This window comes from Myotis myotis, unplaced genomic scaffold (genome assembly GCF_014108235.1).
Source record: "Myotis myotis isolate mMyoMyo1 unplaced genomic scaffold, mMyoMyo1.p scaffold_m19_p_1, whole genome shotgun sequence".
Classification (NCBI taxonomy): Eukaryota; Metazoa; Chordata; class Mammalia; order Chiroptera; family Vespertilionidae; genus Myotis; species Myotis myotis.
In genome coordinates, this window is record NW_023416313.1 from 216349860 (window position 1) to 216368518 (window position 18659).

General features: G+C 55.4%; 2 protein-coding genes across 8 annotated transcripts in view; one reads left to right on the plus strand and one right to left on the minus strand.

Moving 5' to 3' along the window:
- Positions 1 to 10192, plus strand: part of DGLUCY (D-glutamate cyclase) — a 62026-nt gene extending 51834 nt beyond the window's left edge. Inside the window, exons 10-12 of one of the 3 annotated variants that reach the window (XM_036315574.1) lie at positions 320 to 439; positions 4288 to 4439; positions 9105 to 10192. In XM_036315574.1, the coding sequence (XP_036171467.1) occupies positions 320 to 439; positions 4288 to 4439; positions 9105 to 9254 (422 nt within the window). In that variant the 3' untranslated portion in view covers positions 9255 to 10192. The remainder of the gene's footprint in view (positions 1 to 319; positions 440 to 4287; positions 4440 to 9104) is intronic. The other 2 variants (XM_036315581.1, XM_036315569.1) reach the window with 2 other exon arrangements.
- A 3700-nt stretch (positions 10193 to 13892) lies between these two features.
- GPR68 (G protein-coupled receptor 68) overlaps positions 13893 to 18659 on the minus strand; it is a 29332-nt gene continuing 24565 nt past the window's right edge. For all 5 annotated transcript variants that reach the window (XM_036315607.1, XM_036315622.1, XM_036315615.1 and 2 more), the window contains exon 2: positions 13893 to 17009. In XM_036315607.1, the coding sequence (XP_036171500.1) occupies positions 15821 to 16909 (1089 nt within the window). In that variant the 5' untranslated portion in view covers positions 16910 to 17009 and the 3' untranslated portion in view covers positions 13893 to 15820. The remainder of the gene's footprint in view (positions 17010 to 18659) is intronic.

Below are 18659 nucleotides of genomic sequence, written 5' to 3' on the forward strand. Positions count from 1 at the left end.
TGCGTGCCCCCCTCTCGGGATCAAGCCCGCAACCCAGGCATGTGCTCTGACTGGGAATTGAACTGTGGCCTCCTGGTTCATAGGTTGACACTCAACCACTGAGCAACACTGGCCGGGCCACAGTTGGACTCATTTTTAACTAGAGGATTTTCTAGAATGCCTAAAGGAGACATACATCTCCTGGTTGTCTGAAATATATCCGGAGCCAACCCCCTTCTTTCCCCAGAGGCAGTGAGGCCCGTGTGGAGGGGTGGCCCTGCCCCACAAACCCCATTTGGCCTGATCCTACATATGCTGACTCGGTTTGTCTTTCCTTTAGGGGTTGGTGACGGAGGCAATGAACTTGGGATGGGCAAGGTGAAGGAGGCCGTGAAGAGCCACATACGAAATGGGGATGTCATCGCCTGTGACGTGGAGGCTGACTTCGCTGTCATCGCTGGTGAGTGCTAGGAGGGCTGGCCAGTGCAGCCTGGCTGCCCAGGGGGAGGGGCCTGATTGTCTAGCAGCCGTGGGCAAACTACGGCCCGCGTTTGAAATGAATAAAACTAAAAAAAAAAAAAAGACCATACCCTTTTATGTAATGATGTTTACTTTGAATTTATATTAGTTCACACAAACACTCCATCCATGCTTTTGTTCCGGCCCTCCGGTCCAGTTTAAGAACCCATTGCGGCCCTCGAGTCAAAAAGTTTGCTCACCCCTGGTAGGGGGACCTGCCTGCCCAGGGGGCGGGGCCTGGCTGCCCAGGGGGAGGGGCTTGGCTCAGAGCCTGTCTAGCCAGAAGTTTATCCCCCGCAAAAAAATCAATAAATACAAAGAACTTTTAAAAACTCCACAATAAGAAAACAAACTGCCCAATTAAAACATGGGCAAAAGACCTGAAACAGCTCGCAAAGAAGATGTAGAGATGGCCGGTAGGCATCTGGAAAGATGTCCACATCCTACGTCTCTGGTCTCTACTCTGGGTTCGCTTTTCAGCTGGGACACCCAGAAGAGGGGGAGGAAACCCCCAGGCCTGGAGTTTGCTGGCTGTTGGCAGATCCGTTATCTGCCGCCCCGTATCCTGGGGTCTTGGATCCCAGGGGAAGAGCCTCAGGAGAATTTCTCTGGAAGTCCTCAGATTTCCTCAAGTTTATCTGCCACCCAGATTCTAGGTTCTTCGTAAAATTGGTCAAACCCCACGGGCTTGGCCCGCTGCATCCCTGATGCGGTGACTTCAGCAGCAGGTGGGGTCCCCTAAAGAGCGGAGGGGACTTGACAGTGGGGCGAGGGCTTGCTGTGTGGAATGGAAGCTTCGGATGAAAACCTGTGATTTGGGGACTGTGGGAGGTGAACAGGGTCCCGTCCAGTTAGGGTTGGGAGCGCTGGGACCTGAAGACAGAGAATGGCGTCTGTTCCCTCAGCTCAGTGTAGCCCAGAAAGAGCAAGGGCTCTGAATCAGGCCGATGGCAGCTCTATTCCCTAGCCTCGCTGTCCTCACGCTTGCAGAGGGTCAGAGGAAACCTGTGTAACGCCCTGGGCTGGGCGGCCACAGAAGCTTTGCTGCGCTTGTAGCCGGCTGGGTGGACCTGGGGCAGTAGGCAGGGGGATGTCCCAGGAGAGTGAGTCAGGAGGTCCAGCAGCCCTGCTCATCTCCATCCTCGGCTCCTGACCCCAGGGAGGGAGGCAGACACGGGACGGGTCAGCAACCAGCCGGGCCCAGCTTCCTCAGGCCCGACAGGGTCCACCCGCCACTGGCGCCCCGGCCCTAAAGGCCTGCTGTCCTGTCCTGTCATCCCAAACCAGCATAGAGATGCGTTTGCAGGGGGACTCAGCGCACAGGGGGCCCCCAGCAGCAGGGCCCCTGCATGTGGGCTCAAGTCCAGCCCCCTCTCCTGGTCTTGGGGCCCTCCCAGCCTCATGTGCCTGATCCCACTATGTACCCCAGGATCCAGCCATGCGTGGCTCCTGTCATGGCACAGATGCAGCATGAGTTTAATTTTTCCACTGGAAGGATGATGTAACAACAATACTATAGGCATTTTCAAAAGGCAGGTAGTGACGGTGATGGGAGCGGCAGAAATACCACCGTCTCAGCATTTTTAGTTTTGCATGTCAGCTTCCAGTTCTCATGCTCAATACATCCCATTGTATGTAGTTCCTACCTGGCAAACCTGCACTTTAAATACTTCTCTTTCCCTTTAATATCACTATGCATATGTTTTTATTTCCACACTTGCCGGGAGGTTGAGTATGGGCTCAGGGGTGGCATTACAGTGTGGGTATGCTTAATATTAAACACCTGAAAATGGCTAAGATGGTCAGTTCTATGTGGGTTGTTGTTGTTTTTCTTAACACAATTAACTTTTTTTTAAATTTTTTTTTTTTAAGAGTATCGGCTCTGGAGGCAGCAGCCTGAGTTCACATCTTAGGCCCACCACTTACTAGCTGTGTGACCTTAGGCAGGTGACTTAACCCCTCTGTTCCATTCCCCAGTTTTGTAAATGAAAATCATAATAAATGCCTATACCTCACAGGCTTATTGTAAGGATGCCAGGGGCATCCCATGTAAGGCCTTAGAACAGTGCCACACATTGTAAGCATTCCATTGAAGCAAGTCACTTTGTTCCATTGACTATAAGATGCCACTGATGACAAGAATTACCATTATTTTATATACCGCTAAGGAAGAAAAACACTGCCATTTATATCTGTAAGATAGTATTGAGTGTAAAAGGCACCTCAGGTTCAGGGATGTAAGTGTAAAAAAAAGCGCATCATGGAATCAGTGGACTACGGTATCATTATTATCACGTGATCTTCACCCATCATATTCTGTTATATGACTTGTATTTTCATGCCGTATCTTTTGTACTCAGTGGGTATTTGGATTTTTTCTACCTTCTCCCTTCCTCTGGCAAGTTCTACCCAGTCTACAAGGCCCATATTAAATGACACTTTTCCAAATCAGTCAAAATGAGTGCCCCTCTCGGTGCTCCCATAATCCTTTGCGAACCTCTCATTCATGATTGTTCCACCCTGTGGTGGGCTGTGTGCACCGTCCCACTCTCCCCTGATTGGGAGCTCCCCTTCCTTTTCTTTCTTCCTTCCTTCCTCTCTCTCTCTCCTCTCTCTCTCTCTCTCTCTTTCTTTCTTTCTCTCTTTCTTTCATTTATTGCTAATCCTCACCTGAGGACATTCTTTTCCATTGCTTTTCGGAGAGAGTGGAAGGGAGGGAGGGAGGGGGAGAGAAAGAAAGAGAGAAAAATTTTTGTGAGAGAGACACATCGACTGGTTGCCTCCCACAGGAGCCCGACTGGGTGGTGGGGAGCAAACCCGCAACCCAGGTGGGTGCCCTTGACTGGGAATCGAACCTGAGATCCTTGTGTTTCCAGGCCAATGCTATCACCACCAAGCCCCACTGGCAGCCAGGGCACCCCACCTTTCTCAGTCCTCTAGCACCTAGAGCTCCGCAGGTCCTTAATCCTTCTTCACCCAAGTGGAGAACTGACTCTAGTAGGTTTCGGAGAAGAGCCGGTGAGGTGGTCCCCAGAGTGGGAACTGGCCCTTTGGGGCTGGCGGATAAAAGAGGAAGGAAGGGCTGATACAGCTGAGGTGGCGGGGCTGTTGCCCGCCCTCTGAGGACAGGCTTCCATGCAGCCTGAGGTTTCGGGCAGCCATGCCATAGGGAGGGTTCTGGAACGGCTTCCTCGGGGGATGGCCTGAACCTTTTTCTCTGACGGTGGGTCGGGCGTTAACACTACATAACCCAGGCGGCTTAGAGCAGGGGTGGGGAACGGCCTGCCCACGGGCCAAATAAGCCCCGAGAAGTCATTTGGTCTGGCCCAGCCAAGGCAACCGAAGGCAGGACTCAAATTCAATAAATCTACGAGCTTGGTTCATAGCGACATAAAGTTACATTAAGTGAATTATGTTGAACGAACGGTGATATAAATATCCAGATGGTGCTGGGCAGCAGTGCTCCTCACACTTTAACTTGAATCAGAAGCACCTGGAGGGCTTATTAAAACTCCGCGTGGGCCCCACGCCCCACGCCCCACGCCCCTGTGGAGTTTCTGATGAAGTAGATCCGGGCTACAGCCTAAAATCAGGATTTTAAGAAGATTCCCAGGTGATTCTAATGTGCAGCCAAGGTTGAGAACCACTGGCCTAAGACTTTGTGTTGCCAACAAGTTCCAGGTGCCCCGGGTCTTGGGACATTCCTGAGACGAGTTCCGATGCTGAGAGGAAGGTGAGGGACCATGGGCCGCATCACCAATTCCGTGTTCAAATCTCATGTTGTTCCAGGCGTTTCTAACTGGGGAGGCTACGCCTTGGCCTGTGCTCTGTACATCCTGAACTCCTGCGAGGTCCATGGACGTTACCTGAGGAAGGCAACCGGGCCCTCCCATGCACCCGGGGAGCAGCGCTGGACCGAGGCGCTCCCCTCCGTCGCTAAGGTACCAGGCCCCCACTGTCCCCCGCACCCCCCATGGGAACCCCTCTTCCCCGGGTGAGTAGGCCTGTTGTCCGAGCCTAAGCCACGGGCCAGCACCACGGTGCCCATCAACATTGGGTGACCTTTGACCTACTCATGATCCTAAATTATTAAGGAAGACCTGATATCAATGCCTGTTTTCCTTCTAGTTTGACTTTAGGCAAGTTGCTTAACCTGTCTGAGACTCGTTTCCTTTGTCTGTAAATTGGGGGCCAGCAGCATTGTTGGAAGAATTGAATATACAGGCAGTATATTCAATACTGAGGTATTGTGGGCTGGGTTCCAGACGACTGCAATAAAGCGAGTGTCGCCATAAAGTGAGGCACACTCTTTTTGCTGGTAGAGGGTCTTGCCTGGGGCGGGGGGAGGGTGGGAGGGGCGGGGGTTGTTTTGTTTCTTTTAAGCGCAATACCTGTGAAGTGCAGTAAGGTGCGCAATAAAACGAGGTGTGCCTGCATCTGCGGGCGCCTTCCAAGGAGTTCACCATCCAGGGGCACTACAACCCCAGGGAGGCAGGGACAATTAGCCCACCCAGAGTGAAGGTGGGAGGACTAAGGGGGAAAGAGGACCCTGGGGGCTGGAGGTTGGAAGGAATAAACCCAGGAGAAGGGGAGGCATTCGGAAAGGAGGCAAGGCGGGAACCAAAAGCTGGGAGGTGGGGACCAGCTCAGTGCTCAGTGGGGAGGCTGCTCACAAGGTGGGGGGCGTTGGCAGGGGGTGCGCTGGAGTAGAGGAGGGCGTCTCATCCCAGGAGCCAGAGCCCCCTGCTGCTGCCTCTTTTCTTTCTATAAGCATTGTCTTGTACCACTTTTCCTTCTGCCTGTCTCTCCCTCTGTCTCTCCTTCCTGCCCCAATGCCCCACCCTGTCTCTCCAGCACCTCCCTGGATTGGTGGTGTCTTTGTTTTACAAACGAGGGAGCTGAGACCCCAAGAGGGGAGTGGCTTGAGCTGCGGTCTCTGACTGTACTCTGGGCTCTCAGCATGGCTCACAAGTTGCCCAGGTCCTGTAAGGGCACCAGTTCCTGGTAATGCCAGGCTGCCATGCGGGAGCGGAGGGAGAAGCAGGGCTCACAGCAGCAGAGATAATTTCTGGGGAAATGGTCTGACTAGATGGACCCAGAGGGCCTTCTGTGCTTTCTTTGCACTTCCTGGATCTTAATTGGAAAAAAAACCAACCCACTCGGGGCTGCCGCACACATGATCCCTGATTCACACAGCAGAATGAGCCAAACGCAGTCACACAGCTCAACACTTAAGCCAGGGATGGAAAATTCTCCTTCCAAGTTTCCACCCAGTCCTTCATAAATGTATTAATAATGCACCACCCTTATAGCGAAGACAAAAAGGAACATTTTAAAAGCAAAAGTACAGAGAGAAACCAAGATGGCGGCATAGGTAAACACGGGAAATTGCTGCCTTGCACAACCACTTCAAAAATACAACTAAAAGACAAAATGGACATCATCCAGAACCACAGGAAGGCTGGCTGAGTGGAAATTCTACAACTAGAAGGAAAGAGAAAAGCACACTGAGACTCAGAGGAGGTGCGGAAGTAAAGTGCAGAGGTACAGAGGTGCAGGCAACTGAGTGGGCACCACATGGAGGAGCCCGGGAGCCACACCTGCCCACTCCAGCCTTTGGCTGTGCCCTGGGGTTTTAATTGAGGGCAGAACAAATGGCTGGAGAGCATTCCCCAGACCTTCTCAGGGCCCAGGAGCCAACTGATGACACCTCACAGGAGGGACTGAGGATGGATGGATGGATGGATGGATAGATAGACGGGTGGATGGATGGACGGATTGGCGGAAGGACTGCTGGCTGGCTGGCTAGCTGGATGGATGGGTGCATGAACAGACTGATGGATGAGTGGGTAATGGATGGATGGATGATGCAGAGACGGGAACATGGCCTCTGGCCTTATGCTGGGCTCCCATTCCCTTCCGCACTTTGATCTCTCTCCACTTTTTTTCTAACTTTTTTATGAGGTATAACCGATATCAGTCACAGGAACCTTAAGTGTACAGTGGGTTCAATTCATAAATATTAAAGGATCAGCTTCCCAGGAGACCCCTTTCTCCCACCCCACTCTGCACGGCAACACCACCTAACCATGGATGTCGGTCCACCCTGCTCCCACCGTGAGTCACTGGTGACCAGCCGCTCACTCGGCCTCTAGGCCCAGAAGTCATCCTGGGGCCTCTGTCGCCCCCCACAATGAGCAAGGCCTCAAGCCTGTCCACTCTGCCTCCCTTTTGTGCTCCCTCCCTCCTCTCCTGCTCCACAGGCTCCATCTGGAGGGGTGTACCAGCCTCCCGGCGCTCTGCCTCTGCGCTCCCTGGCGTTCTCTCCCTACCAGCACCCTCTCCCCTTGGAGAGGCTCCTGGAAGACATGATTCCTGGGAGATTCGCAGGACTCACCGTTGGTCCAGCTCATCTCCATGGCTCTTCGCGGTTGCGTGCCAGCCAGTTCCTGTTGACTGGCCACGCGCACCCTGAGGACCACACGGTCCTCCCTGGGACCCAGAGGATGCGAATGGTGGGAGCAGTGGTGTCCTGGGAGGAAATGGCCGGAGGGTCCCAGGAGCATTCCCCCATAAAGAGAGGATATGACCCATGAAGAAGAGAGATGGGAGAATACAGCCCAAACAAAGGGCGGAAAATGCCATTCTGGGTCGGCTGGCCCCTGGGAGGGGCTGTTGGACAAACACGCTCTGGAAACGCTCTCGGGCCTCCCTTCCACCTTGGCCTCCAGGGCAGGACGGAAATGGCAGGCTCTCGGGGCAGCTGAGAGCAGAGACAGTTCCCGGTGACATTTGCCAGCGCTCTCGCCATTGTTTTAAAGTTTTCAGTGAGTGCTCCTCGTAGCCCCTTGCTGGGCCCACTTCTGCTCGTTTGACCTGGCTGGCCCTCCTCCTGAAAGTCTGCCCGAGCCACCCCAGTAAACGGGGTTAGGTGCCCTGCCCTGTCCTGTGACACCCCGCCCCCCCACCCCCACCCCCCGTACCTGCCTGAGCACACATCTAGGCTGTGAGCCCCGGGGGCAGGAACCGTGTCACATCCACCACCGTGTCACCAGTTCAGGGCCTGGCACGGAGCAGGTCCCCCATCAAACTTGGGTGGGTGACTGAGTGGATTAGCAATGCTCGAGCAGGAAGCTGTCACATCTTCCTGGTCTTGATTTCTTGGTCCTGTCCCCTCACCCCTCCTTACTTTGTGGAGAGAAGGGGGTTGGGGAGGACATGTCTGACTTCTTCCCCGCAGGCACCGTCCTCTCTCCTTTCGTTTTCACCTGAGATCTGCTTTTCTCTGGGAGAGGAGTTACTCAGCCGGGACAGACACACTGGTGGCTTAGACAAGTGGCGGGAAAGAGAAGGAGGGGAAGCACATCACTTTAGACAGCTCAAACGCGCCTCCGCCGCCCCCATTGTACAGATGAGGACAGAGGCACAGAGAGGTTGAAACACCTGCCAGGAAGGACCCAAGTCAGATCCGTCTGATCCCCAGCCATGATGCCTGCTGGGCCCTGGGCTGCAGCGTGAGGAGGGGCCTGTAGTTCCTCGATGGCTCTGCCCGCTCCAGAAGCTGCCACATGCACAGCAAGGAATATCGATCGGCAAGGCCACAGCAGCAGGACTTGGCGCCTCCCCGCAGGAGGCTAACAGCGTGGTCTCGGGAGGAATGGGGGCCTTCCTGGCACAGTCAGAGGCCAGCGGCAGGTAATGCAGAGCTGGGCAGGGGCGAGGTAGGCGGGAAGCAGCCCACGCTGCCCCTGCCGCAGGAGGGACTCCTTAGTGTTTGTTAAGAAAATGCAGGTTTCCAGAAAAAGCATATTATGGGAAGAATATGCAGAAGAAACAGCCCAAACTGTGGCCGCTTCTGGCGAGTGGGTTTGGAGCCCGACGAAGCAGGATGCAGGATTTTCTTTTTTCTTTTTTTTTAACTTTCTTTATTGGTTAAGTTATTACATATGTGTCCTTATCCCCACATTACCCCCATCTCCCCGACTCATGCCCTCACCCCCCTGGTGTCTGTGTCCATTGGTTAGGCCTATATGCTTGCATACAAGTCCTTTGGTTGATCTCTCCCCCTTACCCCCTCCCTCCCCTACCTTCCCTCTGAGGTTTGACGGTCTCATCGATGCTTCTCTGCTCTGTATCTATCTTTTTGTTCATCAGGTTATAATGGTCTTTATTATCCATAAATGAGTGAGATCATGTGATATTTTTCTTTCGTTGACTGGCTTATTTCACTTAGCATCATGCTCTCCAGTTCCATCCATGCTGTTGCAAATGGAAAGAATTCCTTCTTTTTTACAGCAGCGTAGTATTCCACCGTGTAGATGTACCACAGTTTTTTAATCCACTCATCTGCTGATGGGCACTTAGGCTGTTTCCAAATCTTAGCTATGGTGAATTGTGCTGCTATGAACATAGGGGTGCATCTATCCTTTCTGATTAGGATTGTTTTTCATGAGGAGTCTCCCAGTGGCATTCGTATTTTTACTCGACACGTCGTCGTGAAGAAGAGGCCATGTCACGTCCAACGCCCTGCCTCCACTTACGTGCTTGTCTGTGTTTCCTTCCCCTCCCCCATTCGCTGATTCTTTCTCTGCCTCCTTTTGTCTCAGGAAGAAAAAATGTTGAGCATCCTGGTGCAGCACCGAGTCCGGAGTGGCGTCTCGGGCAATGTGGGCATGGAGGTGGACGGGCTGCCCTTCCACGGCACCCACGCCCAGATGATCCAGGAGCTGCTGGACATCACCACGGGGCGCCAGTGACCACACCCAGCACACCGGTGGCGAGTACGGGACAGACGGCCACGTCCGGACCCGGGAGGAGTCCTTGAGGGCCTCTGTACCAGCCTTGCAAATGAGCACCAGCCGGGAGCTGGCCTGGGACTCTGCATGCCACCTCCGGGAGGGCATAGGGCAGGTGGGCCCCGGACCCTTCCTCTGGGCCTCCCAGTGTTTGTTTCTGTTTGTCAGGTGCCCGAGGCATTGCTGTCAACCCTGCTTCACCTTAGCCTCTCAGGCCGCCCACGTGGCGTGCTCTGGAGGCCACACGGTAAGCAATAAAGTGCCAGGCAGACCAAGAGCCGTGAGCAAGCCCCCATGCTAACTGTCAAACAGTAAGATGCACACATGTGACGTGCGTATCTATGAAACTCTGGGACTTTACGCAAGGTTTACCCACTACCACAGCCAAGGAAATATACCTTTGCAGTGCTCTCTTTCCAAACAGCACTTTGTTTACTTAGCAAAAGATCCCCCCACCTTAACATTTCACACCATCACTCCCCGCCCCCTCCCTCACCTCCTGAGTCCCCACACCTCCTGAGCCCCCTCCTGGGAGCCTCCTCCTCCTCCACCTCCTCCTCATCTCATCCCCGCCCCCAGTACCCTGCCTGGAGCCGGATGCTTTGCCCTCCCCGCTCAGGGGGGAGGCGGGCAGCCACACTCCTGGAGCCAGGGCAGGTCAGGCTCTCTAGGACCTGTCACTCACAGAGGTCTCCCGGACAACTCTAGCCAGCTTGCCCTTATCTCCTTCACAATCTCCCACTGCACATTTCCGGACAAAACCAGAAACAGAGTCACTGACCACATCCCTTTACACATACCTGTTGGACCAGCCCGGTAGTGTCTTGTGCTGGCTCATCCAGACGGGGGTGGGGAGGGGGTGGCTAGGGCCCCAGATGCTAACTGAGTCTGCCTAGTTTGTTTTTATTTTTTTTAATTTAAATTCTTTATTGTTGAAAGTATTACATATGTCTCCCTTTCCCCCTATTGACCTCTCCCCGGCTGCTCCCACCCCCAGCACATGCCCTCACCCCGCTACTGCCTGTGTCCATTGGTTACACTGATAGGCATGCATACAAGCCCTTTGGTTGGTCTCTTACCCGCCTCCCCTGCCTTCCCTCTGAGGTTTGACGGTCTAGTTTATTTTCTTGAAATGTCTAGCTTGCTTCTTTATGGGGCATTGATTGGAAAGCATGGAACACATGCTGCAGAAACTACCCCTAGTTGTACACTCAGCAGTAAGCCCTCAGTGTATAGGAAGTGATCTGGGGTTCACTCCTGTGCTCCCCCCACAGGGGCGTGGCGGAGCCCCTGGCCAGACATAGCGGAGATGCGGGGAGGATGGCCCAGACCTCCCTTTGGCATTCTGGCGGGGAGTCTCCATGTGCAGTCTGTGCTCCTGCTGGTGTGGCATCAGGGCCAGGGCGCCCATTGTAATGAGCTCACAGTCCCTCCACCTGCAACTTACCGCAGTTCCCGGGACCCTCCCCCGCGCCCCCCTCCCCCCGCCCCCAGCGGTAAGCTTCCCTGGCCAGCTCTCCTCCAATGACAGTTTTTGCCCCCGATTTGAGACTGCAGAGCTCCATGTCACAGGGGATTTTGATAGGATTGCACCCTGCATTTTTGAAACCTTGGTGGCTAGAAGAGAGAAACGTCACCGGTAAAGCAGCCGGCACTCTCTGACTCATGTGGGGGAGACACGAACGTGCCTTTGGTTTTGTAATAGGCATGGAGTTCTGCGCCAGCGCGGGGACGGCTGAGGCGTGGCTGTGGAACGGGCTGTCTTCGCTGTGGGCAGAAGTTTATGGGGAGCTGATTAAGCAGACCCGGCGGAGCCCAGAGAAGCCAGAGAGTCGGGGTCCGAGCTCTGGAGTGAGGCGTCTCAAGGCCCCTCTGCAGGGAGAGGCAGGCCCCAGGCCCTGCAGCAGGGGCCACGGTGTAAGGGAAGCCAGGAGAAGGCGCCGTAGCAGGGGCCACCCAAGGACCACTGGCGCCCTGAGTTCTAGGATCCAGTTTTGATGCTTTTCCACAATATGGTTCCTGCTCAGGCCTTCAGTAAAGTTCTGTTCAGGTTTGTCCTGGTCTTGGCTGTGCTTTGGGGAAGGGGCTGTGTCCACGTGGGGAGTGGCGTGGCTGCAACCTGGAGAAGCTGGTTACCGGGGGATAAGAGGGGATCTTGTCCTTGAACGGTGGGGGTGGAGATGGGCTGGGGTCTCCACCAGGATAGACTCGGGGGCATGTGAGCATCCCTGGGCATTTCAAGGAATGCTGGGTTTGGGGGATCCAGGTAGACAGTGTCCGGGATGCTCTGTGGGTGTTCAGGGGCAGGAACATTAAGGTGCCCATGACCCACACCCCTGCTGGTGGGGCTTGAAGGCAAGCAAACCGGCTAAGGGGGTCAGGACTCCTTAGCCCCCTGCCTGTCCCCTGGCCAAGTGGACCTCAATCAGCTGGACCAGGCCGTTCCCTGCCTCTCCTTGCACAGGCCCTGCTAACCTCCAGCCCTACCTCGTCCAGCCCCTGGCGTTCTTCTACTTTCTACCCATTCCATGTGGGTCCCATTGGCTCCACAATGAGGTCGAACTCTCAGATTCGAAAGACCACAGCTCTGGGCAGGATGGAGAAGATGTGGCTTAACTGCAGTTCACATAAACTCGATCTCTGTCAGCAATGTGATGTCCTAGCCCCCCAAAACAGTGCATCCACAGAAGCACAGCGAGGTAGATAAATGGTCCCCTTCTCCTTGGTGCAGGTCAGGCAGACTGAGTCCCACTTCCAACCCAAGCATCACCTTTGAAGAAGTGGGTTTTATAGGAAGGTAAGCGTTTAAATGCTATTACGTGGAAGTGGTTTGAAGAGCTGTCAGAGACTAACCGGACATTCACCAATTCCGCTTTCTCTTCCTGCGTACATAGGAAAACTACATTTCCCAGCCTCCTTTGCAGTTAGGTTGGGGCCCTGTGACTGAGATCTGGCCAATGGAATGTGAGTAGCAGAGATATCAACCACTTCCAGACTTGGCCATCAACCCTGGGAGATCCTATTTGTGCATCTTCCCCTACCTGTGTGGATGAAAGGGAAGACCCTCCCCCCCCCCCCATCCCCCAAAGACCCTGGAACCTCTTGATATAACCTGAATCACTGCCATCACTCGGGAATACACTGTCAGGAAGCAGCCGCTCAGGACTTCGCAGGAACCGGGGATAAACTTTTGTTTATGGCACCGTGGTTTGGCAGGTAAGCACTGCTATTAATCCAGCCTTGTCTAACGCACGCGTGGCTTAACACACTGCCTGTAGGGTCACATGGCTCCGGAGGCCAGAACTAAGGCCAGTGGGGAAATTGGCTCCACTTTGCCTCATCAGATTTTCTTCCCAACCTTGGAGTGACTTGCCTTGGGTGGTAGCAAATTAGTGTCATGGGTGGTATTTGTTGAAAAATTGGACCATCATTTTGGGGGACATACATGGGATAATTCATCGGTACATCCCAGCACTGATATTAATGTCCAATCTCGTAGGGTCCTTCTGTTGAGTTGAAGCAAATGGACTTGAAGTCCCACCATTTCCCCAGAGCACTGGGCACCATTGTGACCCCCAGGAGATGGCCGCCAAAGACCGTTGTCTGGCCAGATGAGGTCCTGGAGACTGCGGAACCACCAGCTGTAAGCAGCAGTTTTTTCTGAAAAGCACTGACCCAAGATGGCCCGATTCTGGCTCTCCCTGGGTTGTACCGGTCAGAGGACAGCAGCAGATGGGGGTGTATTCTGTGCTGGAAACGTCTCCCACCCTTGTCTGGCCACCCTGCAGACCACTGTGTGTAAACAGGAAGATGAGCCTCCCCTTGTTCAGCATCTGGTGAAACAGGAAGTGGGTGGCTTCTGCCACCTCCAGTCCATACCAGCTGGACCTTTTCCTCCGCCCATTCTCTCAGGAGAGAAAGGAATCCTAAGCGCCCACCATGTCCTCTGTTTGGAAGAAGGATTGACTCTTCCAAAACACTTCAGGACTCCGGGAATCTGACCCCGAGAGGGATTAAGTGACTAAAACTGAATGTACATGTTAATGGGATGAGTTAATCCTCGGTAATAAACACGGAGCCGGCCCCTTCGGAGACGGTGCTCTGGCCTGGCCAACGGATGTGTCTTCCCCACCACACCCGGGGCGGAGGAGGACAGCCCGCGAGATGACTCCAACAGGCCTTTCTGCTTTGTAACCTTCCCCAGTGCGGGGCGGCCGGTCTGACCAGCCCTCCTCTCCGCGGGGGGCAGCTCTCAGCAGGGGTCAGGTGTCCAAAGACAGAGGAGTGATATTCTCCAAACCACAGGGCTGGGCTCTGTCCGCAAAGGGTGAGTCCCAGAGTGGATTTGGAACAAGTGCTGAAGGGCCGAAGACACGGATCTCAAGAGCAGGGAAAGAAGACCTACTTCACTTGAGGGCTCCGTGCTCCCTGGACACTGGGGGTGATCAAGGGCAACTCCCCCAATTGCCTTGTTCATGTTCCCTGTGAGCAAGTCAATCCTTCGACCTTCCTGACTCCACTGGGTGTTTCAAGGCCCCTCTAGACCCTCCTGGTGTTAGGAGACCCCCCTTCCCCAGAAGGACTACAGCACACGCCAGCTGGGGCTGGTTATTCTGTTTTATTTGCAGACTCACAATTGCTACATAAATCAATTGCGCAGCCCAACACACACATACTTGGCATAAAAGAGAGGATGATGCAAAAACACAACTCTTGATAGTAAACAGAATCGCCCTCAGCTCTCCCCAGTCCATCCTGGTGGGAACACTGGTGTTTAAGGTCAAAATATGGAATGAGGAGGCATGGAGGGCTCAGCCGGTGCCATGGCCCCAGTAGGATCCCGGGCTGGGGCAGGCGGGCTTTTCTTGGTTGTGTGGCCATTTCAGCCACCTTCAGACTTTCAGGAAGGGGAAGAGAACCCTCCATAAGGAGCTGGGGCAGGTGCTGCCCAGTCAGAGCCAAGTGTAGCCCTGGGACCCCACTTCCCTAGAGCAAGCCTGCTCGGGCTACCTGCCTGTGGGCATCCCTGGCAGATAGAGGGGTGGGGATGTGGGGAGAAAGATCGAAGATATTCTTCCTGGCCCTGCCTTTAGCAGATTCCACAGTTGTTCTACTGGCACCAGCTTCCATCTCCCCACCCCTCGTCCCTCCCCAGACTTGAGCCCACCTGTCCCCTTGTGTGTGAGGGACTCACATCCCAGGGACGTGAGAGCTGGCCCCAGCCATCGGCCAGGCCACCTGAAGGGCTAGCATGTCTGTTAAAGTGGGCAGGTCCCTGGAGCAGGAGTAAGCTCTCTGGTCCTTGGTGTGAGTGCCGGGGCAGGGGCTCCACATGCCTGGCAGAGCTGCAGGGGCGCTGAGCCTTCCAGGACAGGGCGGAAGGTGGCGGTCAGCACCCTGGGCGACATGTGGCCCCACAGGCCCACTCTCACGCTCCAGGTGGCTGAGGTGGGCGATCTGGCCGAGCCGTGCAGGACAACAAAGGAGGCGAGGGGCGCCCAGGGACACCTCCTCTCTCCGTTACAGAGACTGAGAGATGCCAGAGAATGCATCTGTTTTGTTTTGTTGCATCTGAGAATTAGACATTCCCTTGGGGGTGCGGCAAGGGGCGGAGGCAGAGGCCGGGGTGGGCGTGGGGGACACTGCCCATAGTCACGTGACCCTAGCCTCAGGGCCTTGGCACACAGCTGTCATGGAGACCCTGGCATTTTAAACATGGACACACACACACACACACACACACACACACACACCCAGGGCTGGTGCCCCTGGGCAGATGGAAACAACACTGAAGCGGAGGAATCCGTGTGGGGAACGTGATTAGACGCCGGGGCTTTAGGCCTCTGTCCTGACACGTGTGCTTCAGAGCTGACTGTTTAAAGGGCCACAGACATCGGCCTGGGAGCCCCAAGTCCGGTTTTCCATCAGCCCTGGGGCTTGGGGCACCTGCTCGGCTCTCTCTACTCAATGGTGTGTTGGGGTCTCCGCTCCGCGTGGCACTCCTGCACTGTCCCCCGTGCACACTATCAGCACCCCAGATGCTTCCCCCCATTCCTGCTCCCCTCCAGCCTCCTGGCCCCACTCCTCTTCCTTCCGAGGCCCTTGTGGGTGGGGCTAGTGTTCATGGTGACAATGCAGCTTTGCTCACCTCCTTGGATGACACCGTTTGTTTGGACAGGAGTCCTCTATGGCAGCAATGGCACTGGAAGGCCCTGGCCGGCGCACACCCAGTCCCCACCCTCCTCTCCCAACGCCCCTCTATGCACGTCCTCTCACCCTGCACTCCCCCACCCCGCTTCTCTTGGAAAACCTCCTGCAGGTGACAGTTCACCTTCTTCCTCCCGCCAGCAGCCCCGCCTGCAACAGAAGACAGGACTGCCGGGCTCACCCCATCGGGCTCATCAATGCACGCTCCCTGGAACAGAGAGGCCTTGCCCCGGCAGAAAGAGGCGCCTGCACTTGGCAAAGCGTCGCCAGCCGGCCAGCAAGCTGAGACCTCACTTCACCCCACACCTGGGTGCCTCTGGCTAGGCCAGCCCGGCGGGGGGCAGCCCTTCCCCTGTAGGCGAGTTAGGGGTCTGGAAGGTCGACTGGAGCTTCCGTAACAACTCGGGCTCCTCGCTTTTCACCCCGGAGGCCTCGGGGGTGCCCAGCGGGTAGGCCTCCCGGGGCCCGCGGGTCCTGGAGCAGGTGAGGAGGGCGCGGCAGGCGGCGCGCAGGCGGGCCATGTCCCGGTGGGTGGTCTCGCTGACGAAGCAGTACAGCACGGGGTCGGCCACGCAGTTGAAGGTGGTGAGCAGCAGGGAGAAGTGGTAGGTGTTGAAGGCGCTCTGGGCGAACTGGCAGCTGGACTCCCAGAGGCTGCGCACGAGCAGCAGCACGTGGTAGGGCAGGAAGCAGGCCAGGAAGATGACCACGGTGCTGAGCACCAGCCGCTGGATCTGGTCCTTGCGGCTCTGCTGGGTGCCGTGGCTGCGGCGCACGGCCCGCAGGATGCCCCGGTAGGCGGCCAGCAGCAGGCAGAGCGGGAAGAGGAAGCCCACCAGGAAGCGGTAGTAGTTGATGTGGCGCTGCCAGGGCTCCAGCGGGTAGTGCTCGAAGCAGACGCGGTGCTGGTCCTCGTCCTCCACCACCTCCGTGTGCAGGAGGAAGTACACGCTGGCCAGCAGCTCCTTGGCCCAGATGACCACGCTGACGCCCACGGCCGCCTTCAGGGTGCGGAACTGGTGGAAGCGGAAGGGATGGGCCACGGCCAGGTAGCGGTCGATGGAGATGCAGCAGAGGAAGCCCACGCTGATGTAGATGTTCTCGTAGAGGAGGATGCCGCACACCTGGCAGGACAGGTCGCCGTACGACCAGTTGTCGTGCTGCAGCACGTACTGCAGCCAGAAGGGCAGCGAGCAGATGTAGAAGAGGTCGGCCACGGTCAGGTTGAACAGGTACACGCCCAGCTCGTTCCGCGCCTTGATCTGCAGGTAGCCGAAGTAGAGGGACAGGCAGTTGGCCGGGAAGCCCACCACCAGCACGGTGACGTAGACCACGGGGGCCAGCGTCTGGTGGATGGTGTGGTCGATGGTACAGTTCGGGCGGGAGGTGTCTGCAGTGATGTTCCCCATCTTCGGGCCTGCAGGGGCCTCACCCCTCCTGGCTCAGGAAGTGGGCCTCTCTGCCGCCATGGCCTTCACAGGCTGCCCCTCCTTGGCGGTGGGTGAGCTTCTGAAAGTCAAAGGCGGGAAAGGCTTAGAAGAAGAACGGCTGACATGTATAAAGCACCTACTGTGTGTCAGGCACTGTTCTAAGTGCCTCACTTAATCTAGAGCAGTGGTTCCTAACCTGTGGGTCGCGACCCCTTTGGCGGTCGAACGATCCTTTCACAGGGGTCGCCTAAGACCATCCTGCCTATCAGATATTTACATTACGATTCATAACAGTAGCACCATGACAGTTATGAAGTAGCAACGAAAATAATTTTATGGTTGGGTCACAACATGAGGAACTGTATTTAAAGGGCCAGAAGGTTGAGAACCACTGATCTACAGGATGATCCAGCCAACCAGCTCCACCTCCACTAGGACCTCTGAACGCGGTTTATGTCTCCCCACCCTCCTTCCCCGGCTGGTCCCTTATTTATGCTCCTGGTCACCACGGCACAGCCCATCCTGAGCCCAGCTCTCCAGGGAACAGCAAGGGACCAGCCACTATCTTCCTACCTGCTCACAGGAATGGACCAGGTCAGTCCACATGGAGGCCACCGCCCCTCCTGGGACCTCTCCAGGCAGCACGGGAGCGGCCCGGCCTTGCCCACATCCCACAGTGCTCTGGCAGGAAGCGAAGGCTGAGCTTCCCTGAGCACTGCCTGGATGCCTGGGTGTTTGTCAGCAGGTGCTGACCCTCCTCGCTTCCACGGAGCTTGGGGACCCACATGGGAGACAGCGCAGGAACAGGCATTGACAGACATGAGCTCCAGGCCAAGGTCAGCCGCTGACAAGTCATATACAGTGGGGCCTTGACTTATGAGTGTCCCGACTAACGAGTTTTTCAAGATACGAGCCGTCTCTCGGCTGATTTTTTGCTTTGAGCTGCGAGCTAAAATTCGGGTTACGAGCCAGCTTCAGATACCCCACCGCTAGTTGGCGCAGCGAACGTCACACTGAACGCCACAACATCAGCCCAGCATCACGTGTCTCACTCGTTCACTTTAAGATTTGACATACGAGTAATTTGAGTTACGAGCTCCGTCACGGAACGAATTAAACTCGTAAGTCAAGGCCCCCCTGTACCCTTTCTGAGCCTCAGTTTCCTCCTCTGTAACGTGAGGATAGAAACGCCTGCCCTCGGGATCAGGACGAGGGCCACAGAAGATGACGGATGTCAAAGTGCGCGGCGCTGTTTTTCTTGCAGCCAAGCGGCAGAGTCGTACATTAGCGAAAAGTTCCTGAGAACTTAAAGAAAACCCTGCATATACAAATACATTTGAATAAGATGGAATAACATTTTTTGTTGTAAGCCTACTTTATAAATCAATATATCAAAGCCAAAGCTCTGAGCTTCTCTATTGATTTAACACTTCTGGTTCAGATGAAAAGTCTGGCTGTGTCTAAATCAGCATCTTTTTCAACCTTTGTTCCCCCACAATTACCCTCCCAAGGAGCCCTTTTAGACGCGTCCCCCCACACCCCAGCTCCATGAAATGGTGATACCTCAGGTATACTGCGTATCTGTGTATGTGCCCTTTGGGGGGGGGGGTGACAAATCATTTAATACCTAAGACTAATAATCATTTAATATCTACGTTTTTTTCACCCCACCCAAGAACCAGCCTGCACGCTCCCCCCCCCCCCCCCCCCCCCCCCCCGCTTGAGAATG